Genomic DNA, 13,763 nt, shown 5'->3' on the forward strand with positions numbered 1-13,763 from the left:
ACTGTGGTGTTGGAGAAGACTCTTGAGAGTCCCTTGGACTGCAAGGAGATCCAACCAGTCCATTCTGAAGGAGATCAGCCCTGGGATTTCTTTGGAAGGAATGACGCTAAAGCTGAAACTCCAGTACTTTGGCCACCTCATGTGAAGAGTTGACTCATTGGAAAAGACTCTGCTGCTGGGAGGGATTAGGGGCAGGAGGAGAAGGGGACGACAGAGGATGAGATGGCTGGATGGCATCACTGACTCGATGGACATAAGTATGAGTGAACTCCGGGAGTTGGTGATGGACAGGGAGGCCTGGCGTGCTGTGATTCATGGGGCGCAGAGAGTCGGACACGACTGAGCAACTTATCTGATTTGATCTGATCCTCATTTTACGAATGACAACAGCTGAGGCACAGAGAGCCCAAGTAAACACGCTTACGCAGCAGTGACTGGCAGAGCAGGAACTGGAATCCAGGCAAGGAGCTCCCTGGCTTTGCTGTTTGCCACAAGTTTAGTGGGTGGAATAATGTTCCTCAGAAGTGTCCCATGTCTCCCTAATTTGTGAAATCTGTAAACCTGTGGATATGTTACCTTACATGGCAAAAGGGACTTTCCAAATGTAAGGTTATTGAACTTGAAATTGAGAAGAATATCCTGAAGTATCCAGGTGACTGGATACAGTTCTTTGAGGGTATAGGACTGAGGTTCTCATTTTCTCAGCAGCAGTGAATAGAAGGTTATTCTCTGCTTCTGGAAGCTCTCACATTCCTTGGCTCATGGCCTTCTTCCTCTGTCTTCAAAGCCAGCCAAGGGCGGTGGAATTCTTCTCATGTCTCTCTGATTCTTTTGTCCATCTTTCCATCTTTGTCTGACCAGTGATAAACTTACTCTGCTCTTAAGGAGTCATGTGATCAGATTGGGGTTACCTGTAGTTAAGAGCCTGGAGCAAAGTTTTAAATTTTTCTGTGCCTAAAAATTTCCTTATCTGTTGACCAGTGCAAATTCAGTGCATGAAGCAAGCACCCAAAGCCAGTGCTCTGGGACAACCCAGAGGGATGGGACGGGGTGGGGAGTTCAGGATGCGGGACACATGTATACCTGTGGCCGATGCATGTTGATGTGTGGCTAAAACCACCACAGTATGGTAAAGTAATTATCCTCCAATTAAATTAAGTTTAAAAATTTTCTTACCTGTAAGGTATAGAGCATAATCATACCTACTTGTAGAGTTGTACAGATTAAAGCGTCCATGATGGATCGTGCCACATGATGCTTTCCATAAGTATTAGCTCTTTGTTGTTGTTTTTTAAGTAGAAGGCCCTGATTTATAAATTTGACAAAGCACATAAACAGACAGCTTCTTGCATTCAAGGCCTGCTCAGGCCTGGTTGTATGTATTCTGCTTGCACTTGGTGATGGAGTTTTGCCCAGCTCAATAAATTGGTTCTTGATGGCCCCCTGATCGGGCATTTGAACTACTCCAAGACTCAGTCACAGACCCAGAGATGTTTCTTAGAGTTGGTTACTTTTTGTTTGGTCCCACTGTGTGGCTTTTGGGATCTTAGTTCCCCAACCAGTGATCACCCAGGCTCCCACAGTAAAAGTACCAAGTCCTAACCTCTGGACCACCAGAGAATTCCCAGAGTTGGTTACTTTTTGAAAGCATAGCCCCTATTCTGACTTTCCTTTCAATTCCTGCTACCAGCTCCATTCAGCATGTTCGTCTGCTATAGACACTTGGAATGTAGCTTGGAAGGCTTCTCTTGGTTTAGGCACTGCTTAAACCTGGCCTTTTGTCTCAGGAGTAAGTGGATCAGAACCACATATCCAGATGTGATACATGTTAATTCCAAAATGCAGAAAGGCCTCCCAGATGTCTGACTTCTTTCTTCATGGTGGGAATACAAAATACAGCAATGTGTGGTTAGCTTTGGGAGGAATAATAGCCTGATAGATACACACTTGACCTCCAGACCACCAGAGATTCATAGAAATTAGAGATATCTGTATTTTTAAGGGGTTTATCTCCCATTTTCTGGCATGCATATACCATATTAAAGTAAACTAGAGTGCCTGCTGCTTCCTGTTCCCTGGGTTCTAGTTGTATGTCATTAGAATGGTGGTCTAGTGTGTTACCTGTTGGGTGACAGATGATCAAGGTTCTTACCAACTGCTTCTGGTGTTCTCGGCTTATTGGACAGAAAATAAAAGCATTTTCCGGATCAATAGCTGCATACCAGTTGCCAGAGGTTCTGTTTGTTTGCTCTGGTGACATCTGGAACAGCAGCTGCAGTGAGAGCTATTACCCGGTCAGGCCTGTGCAGTGTTCTCCAGGACCTGTTCCTCGGTACAGGCCAGTCAGAGGAGTAAAGGAGATATGTTGGGAATCAACAGCCCTATGTCTTTGAAGCTTTTGATGGTGGCGCCAGTCTCAAAGATGGTCACAGGAATCTGGTGTCGCCTTTTGTGGGGAAAGGGTGCTCCAGGGGCTTCTACTTCTCTGCCACCCGCCCCCCATAGCCGTTACGCCAGGGACCAGAGACCCAAGGGACCCCAGTCGCCTACTGTCAGAAGTAAGAAACAGCAGGGTGCACACAGGGCGTAATGAGCGGTTTATTGCTGAGTCATAAGATACAGCATAGTAAGTGGCATGAGGTGAGGCAGGTGCTCCAGCAAAACTTGTACAAAAGTGTTGGTAGCAGCACTCTTGGTGTTAGCCAAATGAAGGAAGCAGCCCAGATGTCCAACTGATGAATGGCCAACCAAGTGTATTATAGCCATAGAGTAGAGTATTATTCCGGAGAAGGCAGTGGCACCCCACTCCAGTACTCTTGCCTGGAAAATCCCATGGATGGAGGAGCCTGGCAGGCTGCAGTCCATGGGGTCGAGAAGAGTCAGACAGGACTGAGCGACTTCACTTTCACTTTTCACGTTCATGCATTGGAGAAGGAAACGGCAACCCACTGCAGAGAATCCCAGGGACGGGGGAGCCTGGTGGGCTGCCGTCTATGGGGTCGCACAGAGTCCGACACAACTGAAGTGACTTAGCAGCAGCAGCAGCAGAATATTATTCAGCCATAGAAAGGGAGAGAAGATACTTGGCTACACCATGGATGAGCTTTCAAAACAGGCTAAGTGGAAGAAGCCAGTCTCAGAACGCCACATCTTAACGTGATTCCATGTATATAAAGTACTCATAGGCATCCGAATATTTGCCTCTGTGCAGAATAGGCAAACCCACTGGAGACAGAAAGCACATTAATGGTTGCAGTGGAAAAGGGGGTTGGGAAGAGTGACTGCTCCATAGGTCCCAAGCTTCCTTGGGGGATAATGAAAGTGTTCTGGAACCAGAGAAGGGTGATGGGTGTGCAACACTGGGAGTATACTGGATGTCCTTGAATTGTATACCTTAAACTGGATAAAATGGTTAATTTTTTGTCACGTCATCACCAAAAAAATACATACACATGCTCATGAAGCAAAGCCATTTAAGATTTCAAATAGCATGTGCCACAAGGAATAGACAGTGCCCAGAAGGCGCTCCCAGTGTTTTTCGGTAGTGGTGAGAACAGATAAGCAAGGGATCGTGGACTCTTGATTGGCTGTGTAGAGCGGGGCAGTGGGCCTTCCTGTTTGGACACAAGGTCAGCACACACAGCTGCAGCTCAGGCCTCACTTCCTTTCCTGCAAACGATCACATCCTGTGGGCCTGTTTGCTTCCTGCCTAGTTTAGAATTGACTTGCCAAATCACCCTCCTCCCAAAAAACTGTGATTTCTCCCCAGTGCCATTTTGCACTTTCACATTACTGGATAGGTGGTCACTACATCCCTTAAGAGCAGTCCTTTTTTGGGACAAGGTCATTCCGGTCGCATCTAGTACTATTGTTCCGCAGAAACGGATTTGAATAAATACTCCTGCAGTGTGAACAGCTGTTTGAACATCACAACAATGTTGAGTTGTATGTGTTCTTTATATTCCTCCATCCATTTAGAACTGCCTTGACTTCCCCCCACCACCACACCCAGTATTATTTCACATTGATGACTCACAGCTTGGTGACAGACCAGGCCTGTGCTTTCTTCCTAGAAAGGATAGTGTACTCTTGAGCCACTGCTCTCCCACACTACAGCCTGAGGAGCTGCCCAGGTAAGAAGTGAGCCAGTCCCAGGCCGCTAGAGCGCAGCGGCTTAAGGCCAGCCCGCAGTCTCCAGGGTGTGCTTACACAGAAAGCTCCTGCTTTGTAGAAAATTGCAGTTGTGTCGTGGTCACAGCTTTTCAGATGGCAGACCTTTTCATCAGAACCTTGTGAGTCTTACCATGGAGGATTGAGAAATGTGTTCACAGTTGCTGAGCTCCCTGAAATCGTGAACATGTATACCATGTTGACAGTAATAAATTCATTTTTTAAAAACCTTGTCTCCTTGACCTTGTTTCCTGTTCAGCAAAACTGAGAACTCATTTGTTCTTCTGTAACTTGAACTGGATTTAAATTCTTTCAAGCCAGAGTTCTGCCTTCATTTTGGACCATTCAGAAATTAGACCTCAGTGAATAGCAGCCAATTTCCTAATGCATTTTTTTCTTTGTTTAAACACATGATCTGGCTTTTGAGGAGCATACCACAATAGTCTTCTGAACATCGGTGTTTAAAAACGCTTGCCTGCCCCATGCTCACCTGGCTGCTGCTCCTTATTAGCAGAAAAACGGGGAGTGATGGAAGGGAGAAGGTTGCATTGTCTTAGCTCTGGGAGGGAGAGAGTGGATCAGAACTCATCCCCAGACAGTTATGGTCCTTACACTGAGGCAGTTCCCTGGTTACCACTCTGGGTTCGTACTTGGAGAGGAGAGATGTGCTCGAGCAGCGGGATGAGTCCTTCAGGGCTGTGCACCCTTGGGCTCCTTCGTGCCCTTCTTGGTCTCAGCAGGGACACCTTTGGCTCCTTCCCATCAGGACTGTAATTCTTCATGCCAGCTGGGTACAGGCAGCACAGCCTCTGCCCTCTACCTTCAGGAATTCAGTGCAGCAGAGGAAGACAGACACATGAGCATTACAGGCAAAGTTGGCACGTGTTATTTTAGAGTTAGGAACAGCACCGTAAGAAATAACTAATTCAGCAGTGCCAGCTATTGAAAAAGAGCCAAGACCTGTCATTTTGACTGTAGATAACAGTTAAAGTGCCTCTGAAAGCAAGTAGCCTCCCCACAAGCTTCGCATTGGCCAGGATTGAGTCATATGCGTGCCCATCGCCTAGCTGCAAGGGACCTGGGAATATAGGATTCCAACATGCCAGTTTGTCAGAGGAGGCGGGCTCTGCCAACAGGAGGAAGTCATAAAGTGGCTATTGGCTGGCCCCCAGGTATGTCTACCCTGGCCCAATGTCAGGTATTTAAAAATACAAGGTGTGTATAACTAAGGTTTACTGGCTCTCCATTATCCAGCTTTGTGTATATAAAAAACATTCTTTAGGAAGACCCTGAGTTTTTTTCTATTTTAAGCCTGTTAGGGACGCCTGTAACAAACAGAATAATCATCCTCCAAACACCCAGTACCAGGCACTGTGCCCTGGGTGCTTTGTTCTTATCTGTGATCCTCTTTCAGAACACTATAAAAACAAGGAAACTGAGTCTCCAAGCAGTTAAATAATTTACTCAGGGTCATCCAACTGAAAAAGCGAAGCCAGTTCTGAGACTCCAAAACGTAGATTCTTTTCACCCTTTGCATGTCACCAGAAGAGCCAAGCAGTCATTATCTATGAAAAGAAATACTTTAACAGCCATATTTTTCTTTCATCTTTGCTGCTCTCTCCAATCATGTTTCTTCCTTTTTTTTTTTTTAAGTGAAGAAAAAATGACTGCTGCCCGCATTAGGAAATGCCACAAGTGTGGGACCAGCCTCATCAAATCTGAAGGCTGCAACCGCATGTCCTGCCGCTGCGGTGCCCAGATGTGCTACCTCTGCCGCGTGTCCATCAATGGCTACGACCACTTCTGCCAGCACCCTCGCTCCCCAGGAGCCCCCTGCCAGGAGTGTTCCCGATGCTCTCTCTGGACCGACCCCACTGTAAGTGAACAAACGGCTGCCTGTCACTTTGTAGGGGGCAAGTATCAATACTGTGATACAACAAAAAGAGGTCTTACACATACCTAGTGCATTTTGACCCCTGAAAAGATAGGGAACTGCACAGACTGATAACAATACCTGAAAACTGAAAAAGTAGCTAAAAGCTACTCTGCAGAGAGCAGCACTCCCCTATAGTTCATAAGCAAGTTCTTTTGATCCTTTACAGAATAGACTTTCATATGCCATTCAAAATATTTTTGAGCAAATATTTTTGAGCATAGAAAAATAAGGAATGTTTTACATGTATTTGTATAAAGCCAGCCAAATGCTGATACCAAAACCTCTCAGAGGTAACCCTGAAAAAGAAAGCTACAGGTTTATCTCACTTATGAATATAAATAAAATGTCACCAAATAGAAACCATGACCAGGAAAGATTGTTCCAGATGTTCAGAAATGGTTCAGTATTAATAGCTATTGATAATAGTTTACTATATGATACCTTTGGATGATAAAAAGACAAATGCAGTCGGCCTTCATATCTACAGGTTCTACGTCTGTGGATTCAACAACCATGTATCGAAAACATTCAAGGAAAAAAAAATTCCAGAAAGTTCCAAAAAGCAAAATTTGAATTTGCCACGTGCCAGCAACTATTTATATAGCATTTACCTTGTATAAAGTGCTTCCCTAATAGCTCAGTTGGTAAAGAATCCACCTGTAATGCAGGAGACCCTGGTTCAATTGCTGGGTTTGAAAGATCTGCTGGAGAAGGGATAGAATACCCACTCCATTATACTTGGGCTTCCCTTCTGGCTCAGCTGGTAAAGAATCCACCTGCAGTGTAGGAGACCTGGGTTGGGAAGGTCCCTTGGAGAAGGGAAAGGCAATTACCTATAATTTTGAAAATGAGACTTAATTTTTACTATGAAGCTGCACTAATCAAAGTCATGTAGACTAATGCAGGAATAGGCAGATAGATCAAAGGGAGACAGCAGAGACAGGAATAGCCCCAGGAGAATTTGAAGTGATAAAAGTTTCATTCAGATCCTTACAGAAATGATAGATTCATCCATTCTTTCATTTGTAACTACTCAGTATTGCTAGGACTAGTCTTCATGGAGTTTACAGTCTTATTAAGTTTAAAACGAAACCCCTTCCCGTGGTTGGTGCAGTGCAGGAAGAGTCATAGAGTGATGTGGCAGAGAGTGTCAGGAGCAGGAGCAGGAAGTCATCTCGGCAGACCTCTCTGAGAGGCAGCGTCTGCAGTGAGACCTGCACGCAAGCCAAAGAAGTCAAACAAAGCCAGCCTGTTGTGGAACAGAGAAGGCCAGTGTGGCTTGCAGGTGGTGAACGAGGGGAGGAAGGTGAGAGAGGTGGGCGCTGAAGCAGCCCGCGGGTCTCACCGAGTGGCTGGCGGGAGCTGTCACAGGCCCGAAGGACACAAGTGACTCGGCCTAGTTTAAGTGGTAAAGGTCATGCTGGCTGCTCTGTGGACAGGGAAACATCCAGTAGCTGTTTGGAGGGCACTGGGCAAGCCATCTGAAGATGCTCCAAGGACACAGGAGAGATGACTTACAGTCTCGGAGAAGGCAAGGTCCTTCTTAGCACTGCCTCAAGGCCAGGCTGAGAAACACAAATCCTCTTTGGCAAAAGACACCATAAACAAAGGTAAAGATAAATAAAAAACTGGAGGAAATAGTTGTCACACATAAATTATGTAGATACATATATTGTTAATATGTAAAGAGTAATATGACTGAGTTAGAAACAGTAAATGTCCCTATAGTAATAAGGATCAGTTTGGATGTGGGTAAGAGAAAGCCCAGAAATAGCAGTGGCTTAGACATGACAGATGTTTCTCTCTCCCTCCTGTCTAAGTACAGTGGTGAATAGCCCAATACGGTATATAGCTGTAGAAAGTGATGCCATGTATCTATATATAACATGGAGAGAGGGAGAGAGAAAAACGTGGAAAGACTTACATGAACACACATAGCGAGTAGATGGGGTCACAGACCCAAGTTAGCCCCGGGGCAAGTACGTAACTGACGGTGAATGTTGAGCAGGCCAGGACTACGGGACAGCAGGATGTGGGGAATGGGGCGTGCGGAGAGATGGGCACCAAAGATTGACCATCAGTCCAAATCTAAAACACTGTTCAAGCTAGGACTGTATAAGTCAGAGATAAAAGACTTGTTAGCCCCTGGTGTAGAACATCTCCACCAGCTCTAGTAAGAAAAGGTGCTGGGGTGTTGGGCCAGCCCCTGCTGGAAGCCACAGGCAGGCCAGGCAGGCGGCCTCGTCCTCAGAGCTCCCCACAGGCTCAGAAAAGCACTGAGTTCTCTTGAAAATCCCGTGTCCGCACAGCAGGAATAGTCTCCTTCCCGGGTGGAAAACCAGGCTGAGGAACCCAGGAGCCACTCTCACTCCACAGCCCCGTGACCCAGCAAGACCCTTAGCAAGCCTGCCCTCCTGTCGCTGAGAAAGTAATCGACCTAAGGGGTGACTTTGGAGCTAGACAGTCACCCTCCTGTTGCTGGTTGAGTGGGGGGAGGTGCAGGCACAGTGGGATGCTCTGTGCAGTGCTCTCCAGGGGGCCCCACGCTGCCTTGTAGCAAAACTCCCCGCCCCAGACCTGGCCGTTGGCTGACTTGCTTCCTGGGTCCCAGCCAGCCAGCAGCTGGGTGCCTGCTCATCTCTAGGAACTTGGTGAAGAAATCGGGTCTTTTTCTTCAGCTGGAGCTCCTAGGAAGCATTTCCTAGGCTGCTCTCCTCTCCGGAAACAAAGAGCAGTGTGGGAGTGGCCATGTGCAGGAGGGTGAGCGGCAGGCGGTCTGGCCTCCTCTCAGCCCTGCTTTCCTTTCTGCTCCTTCTCATTCTTCCTTCTCCCGCCACATCTTTTCTTCCCACACGTGGAGTTGATTATAAAGGTTTCCTTCTGTTGCCTTGTTCGGCCCACAGATGCAACTTCCCTGTGTTTTCTTGTTGAACTGTCGTCTTCTACCCTGAGAAAGGTTCTGTATTTGCTCAAAGTATAAAGTTCGAAAGGAAGGTCAGGCCAACATAAATCCCTGCGATTTCCTCGGGCAGCCACAGCCAGAGATTTTGTTCCACTTGTCCTGTTCCCATCAAAACTGGGATCAGCCCCGTCTCCTTGATTCTCACCAGGAGACCGATTGAATTCCACCCGAGCATCTGTTGGGGCTTCTGGGAACACAAAGCCATTCAGAAGTCCAGGGAAACAAAGCATGCCCTGTCATCCACCCTTCTCTCTGGCTTAATTAACCAGCAAGGCCAGGAAGAATCTCTCGTTTGTCCGTGAGGGAGTTATCCCTTCGTGGTTTGGAGGGAAGTTGAGTTTCTGTCCTTAATGACTGCGGATTGCTTGGGAACTGAACTAACTCCATATTAGAGAGCTGTCAGTTATCTGTTAGTTGTTGAAAATAAGCTCAAAACATTCAACCAAGAGTCTTGTAAAACAAGATGTTTTTTTAGGAAGGAAAAAAGTAACAGAAGCAAGCCAGTCACGACAAACTACAGTTTTCTAGTTTAGGGGTCAGAATGCACAGACAGATCACAACCTGTAAATGAACAGACATTATTTTGCAGTGGGGGATGGGTTGCCCTGGGACTTTACTGGACCCAGATGAGCTTTTTTCTTGTCCGTGAGTGGTAACCTAGTGGGGTTAACGAGTTACACCTTACTGTTACTAGAAGCTGTGTTCAGAGCAGTCACCTAGCAGGCTGGATTCTAGAAGTGGGACAAAATTCATAAGAGCATTTTCTCTTTAAATACAAAACAAAGTTGGTTTTATCTTGGGTTTTGGCTACCAGAAACTGCACAGAATTGTTCTCTACAACTTCTTTGTTTTTTAAATATAAGAATTTGAGGCATGTTCAGTTCAAATAAAACCCTAGGGCTTTTACAACCAGTTTACAATTTGGCACCATTATCGCCTAGCCATTTGGTCAGGAGACTTATTTATTTTTCCTAAACCTGCAGTGGATTGAACCTGACGTTAATATGTGTTAATATATTTAATTCTGTGACTATGCTCTAAGGCAGCTGTATCATCCCAGTTGTATAAATGTAGAAACTTGCAGAAGATTATGTCAGTAAAATGTGGCATGGGGAAACCTGGTGGTTAGCGCTCCACACTCCCACTGCCAAGGGCCCAGCTTCACTCCATGGTTGGGGAATGAAGATCTTGGAAGCTGCGTGGTGCAGCCAGACTTAAAAAACAAACAAAAAAAAAGTGGCCCGTGTTGATCTCAGGTCTTCTATTCTCTCCACATCTTAAACAAAGCTACCCACCGGCCCTCTGCCCTCAGTTGGCTCCAGTACCGTCCAGCCTGGACCAGCATCTGCCTTCCTGATGGGTCAGGGGCACTGAGGGCACTGGGCTTCTTTGAGACTCTTGTTTGAGTGGCCTGGGGAAAGAAGAGGAGGGGAAAGTATTTCAGAGGATCAGGGAGCGAAAGGTGGAGACCCTTTTAGAGAATATCTTCAGAAAGATACTCCAGACTTCAAGTCGGTAACTAATTGTTAGTTTCAGTGTTTTTTCCCTGAACTTTTAAAATGTACCTTCTGTAGAAGAAACAAGATGGTAAGGTGAACCTCATGTCTAAATACAATGGCTTCTATCACAGCATGGGGGCGGGACCACTTTCTTATCCTACAAATGAGGAACAGGATTCGAGTCACTTGGTAAAACCAGGATGCAAGCCCAGGTCTTCAGGCAGATGTTAGCTCCTTCCAGTCCTAAAGTCTCCGCAGTCCCGCGCGAGGTCACAAGTATAGGAGCTGGCCAGGAGCGGCCCACGGGTCCCTGAGCCCAGTGAAGAGGCAGGCCTGCATAGAGGGGCAGGCCCTCACCGAGCAAGTTGCAGATGCAGAAAGGGGCCTCGACAGTGTGCCCAGTCAGTTCAGATGTGACTCAAGGACGGCACCAAGGAGGCAAGCAGTGTGGCTCAGTCCATTCGACATGGCCTGTGGGCCTGTGTGACGTTCAGCACACACCAGCGGGCCCCAGGCTGCGTCCTGGAGCCTGACAGGAGTCACAGCGTGGCCACCTTCCATGCGCCTCCAGGTTCCAGCCAGGGAGCGTCGACAGAAAGGTTTGGGTTCCAGGCCCCTGTGCCCCAAGGAGTCTTCACAGAACCAGCCAAGAGCCGTCCAGCCTGCGCTCCTCCCCGGCGCCCCTTCGTTGCCTCTCCAGACCCCAGCTGCACAGCACGTGCTGCCCCGGCCGCAGTGCACCCTCCTCCCCCAGTTTCCTGTTGTGGGGGGACAGCTGGCGCTGGGGGGTTAGGGTCTGGTGTTGCTTGGCGAGCTGCAGCCGATCTGGGAATAATTTGAAACTAAATCCTCAGCTCTTTGGAAGCCTTTTATGAAATCATTGCAAGTTTATTAACAACAGCTGTGGCCACACATGACCTAGATCCCAGCCCCAACCCCACTCCCAAAATGGCAGCAGTTGACTTGCAATTCTCAGTCCCCTCTTTAAGGGGAAAAAAGTGAAGAAGAAAAGTCACCACCCTCCCTTCGTGGTCACAGGAGGCTGGCAGCAGGCAAGTGGGTGGCCAGCCCTGGTGCCCAGACATGTTGAAGGAAACAGGCTCAAAAGAACGTTTAAAAGCTTCACAAGAACAGCTACACACTAAGTGCTCAGACATCTGTTTCACGAACCTTCAGCCTGTGGTGGCGATTGTTGTCAATATCATGGGTGGAAACTTTCTCTTCTTCCCTTTAACCAGTTGCAATTTCTCTTCATCTTCTCCCATCCAGGCCCTGCTCCATGGGCAGAGCTGTGGGGCTTCATTGTTGGGGGACACATTTTAAGGAATTGGGCTTTGCGGTGGTTTTTCTTCATGAAAGCCTGTCTGCTTTTCTCCCTCACTTGTGCCGGCTGCCAGCATGCCGAGTTGGTACTGGGAGAGGCCGCCCACTGCCAGCCCCCGAATGCTCTGGCTCGCCTCACTCCCCAGCCACCATGTGAAGCAGGCGTGTCAGAGTCTTCCGGGTTAGGCCAGCGTTTCTGTATCTTGCTGAGCTCAGACGAATTCAGCGGAAGGAAACAAAACTCTCCCCCTGTTAAGATGCAGCCGCTCGTTTCTTTACATAAAGTGTTCTTCCAGATCTTCTGGGCGGTGAGATGCTGTATCCCTCTCTGCTTTGACCCTTTGTCCTCGGCATTGTGTTGGGGTGCGCCGGCCCATCGTGAGCACCAGACGTGTTCTCCTCCCTGTCCTCATTGCTCTTGGGCCGGGGGGTGGGGAGGCGTGTGGGCTCCCCCAGTGTGGCCATGAGTAGTGATGGAAGTGCTGTGGACTCACTTCTGCTCAAGCCTGCTGTTTCGTTACACTCAGTCTGAGACTTGCTTACGTGCCCATTCTGTGGATCTGTTTGAAAGGTTTCACCAAGGTTAGGAGGGGGCAGAAAGAAGGCAGAGAAGGCCTACAGGGTCCATCTTAGGCCGTGAGCCAAAGGCCATGGAGAGGAATGCTGGGGTGAGCATGTTGCCTTGGATCGCCACTCACTGGGACCTGTTGAGGTGTCCAGTGTGGTGATGTGGGCAGTGCAGTCTGTTCCTCCCGCAGTTCCCCAGTGACCGAGGCAGTCAGGGTGTGGAGGGGCACTTAGGCCTCGAGGGGGCGTGATTCAGCCTCCACCTCCACTAGGGGCAGAGCAGTCAGAGCAGCACTGACCGCTCGCTCAGAAGGCTTCAGCCCCTGCCTGCTTGCAGAGTCCGGATCTGCCTGGGCCCCCTGGGGACAGGAAGCCCAGGAGGAGCAGCCAGGCCCTGCCCCGGTCCCAGTCTCACTCCTCACCGCTTAACACGGTGACCTTCAGCCTGTAACTGCATTGCAGAGCCTGTTTCCTCGTGGCCGGGAGAGACACATGGCGTGCAGGCGCGTGTGAGCGAGAGCAGCACACACACAGGCAAGTGGGACCCGAGCGTGCAGCATGAGGCCTTCTAGAAGGGAACCTCAGGTTTTGCATGTGAGATATGGGTACAGAAACAGCGGTAATTAGGCCAAAATCTTCCAAGGAGTTATCTCTGCTGAGATAACTTGGTGAGTTTACTTGTGTTTTTTTAAACTCTTGTTCCTAAGATTGCTTTAATGTGTAAGAATCAAAACCCTGGCTTTTTGTGGCATAAGGAGAAAATCCCATGGGACCCCAAGGTATACAGGTAACTTGGTGGGCTCATGAGGAACTGTGTCAGCAAGGCAAGGACATGCAGAGATGGCCTGGAATAGCACCCCGGTCAGGAGCAGTGAGCGACTCCATTACCTCGAGCCAGTGAGTCCTGTGGCCTTGGTGGTGGAGCCTGGCCTGCATGTTCGGTTCCTGGCTTGTGGGCTCCCTGAGCTCCCGGCTCCTGCTGTGGGTGAGAGGGTCTCAGAGGCCAGTCAGAGACCTGATGTTTCAAGTGGTGTCACATGCACTCCTGGGTAAGCAGACCTCAAGAAAAATCAGAATTTTCAGGGAAGAGTCTCCTCTCTGCTGTCCTGGTTGTTCACCTCCTTGAATAGAGGTATTTTATTTTGCCCTGTTCCCTTTTATTTAGTAGAGAAAGAAGATTTCAGAGTTATGTCCATCCCAAAGAGAAGGAACTCTCTTATATTTCAAAGAGGGCAAGAGACAAGACACTCTTTGTAGAACAAAGCAGGGCCTAAAAATAATCACCTCTGATAGTTCTTAGGGCAGG

General features: G+C 48.2%; 1 protein-coding gene across 7 annotated transcripts in view; it reads left to right on the top strand.

Annotated features, from left to right (window-relative positions):
- Positions 1–13,763, top strand: part of RNF216 (ring finger protein 216) — a 120,695-nt gene that overhangs the window by 99,365 nt on the left and 7,567 nt on the right. For all 7 annotated transcript variants that reach the window (XM_059881385.1, XM_059881386.1, XM_059881384.1 and 4 more), the window contains one exon: positions 5,824–6,046. In XM_059881385.1, the coding sequence (XP_059737368.1) occupies positions 5,824–6,046 (223 nt within the window). The remainder of the gene's footprint in view (positions 1–5,823; positions 6,047–13,763) is intronic.

The sequence above is a fragment of the Bos taurus genome, chromosome 25 (assembly GCF_002263795.3).
Source record: "Bos taurus isolate L1 Dominette 01449 registration number 42190680 breed Hereford chromosome 25, ARS-UCD2.0, whole genome shotgun sequence".
Classification (NCBI taxonomy): Eukaryota; Metazoa; Chordata; class Mammalia; order Artiodactyla; family Bovidae; genus Bos; species Bos taurus.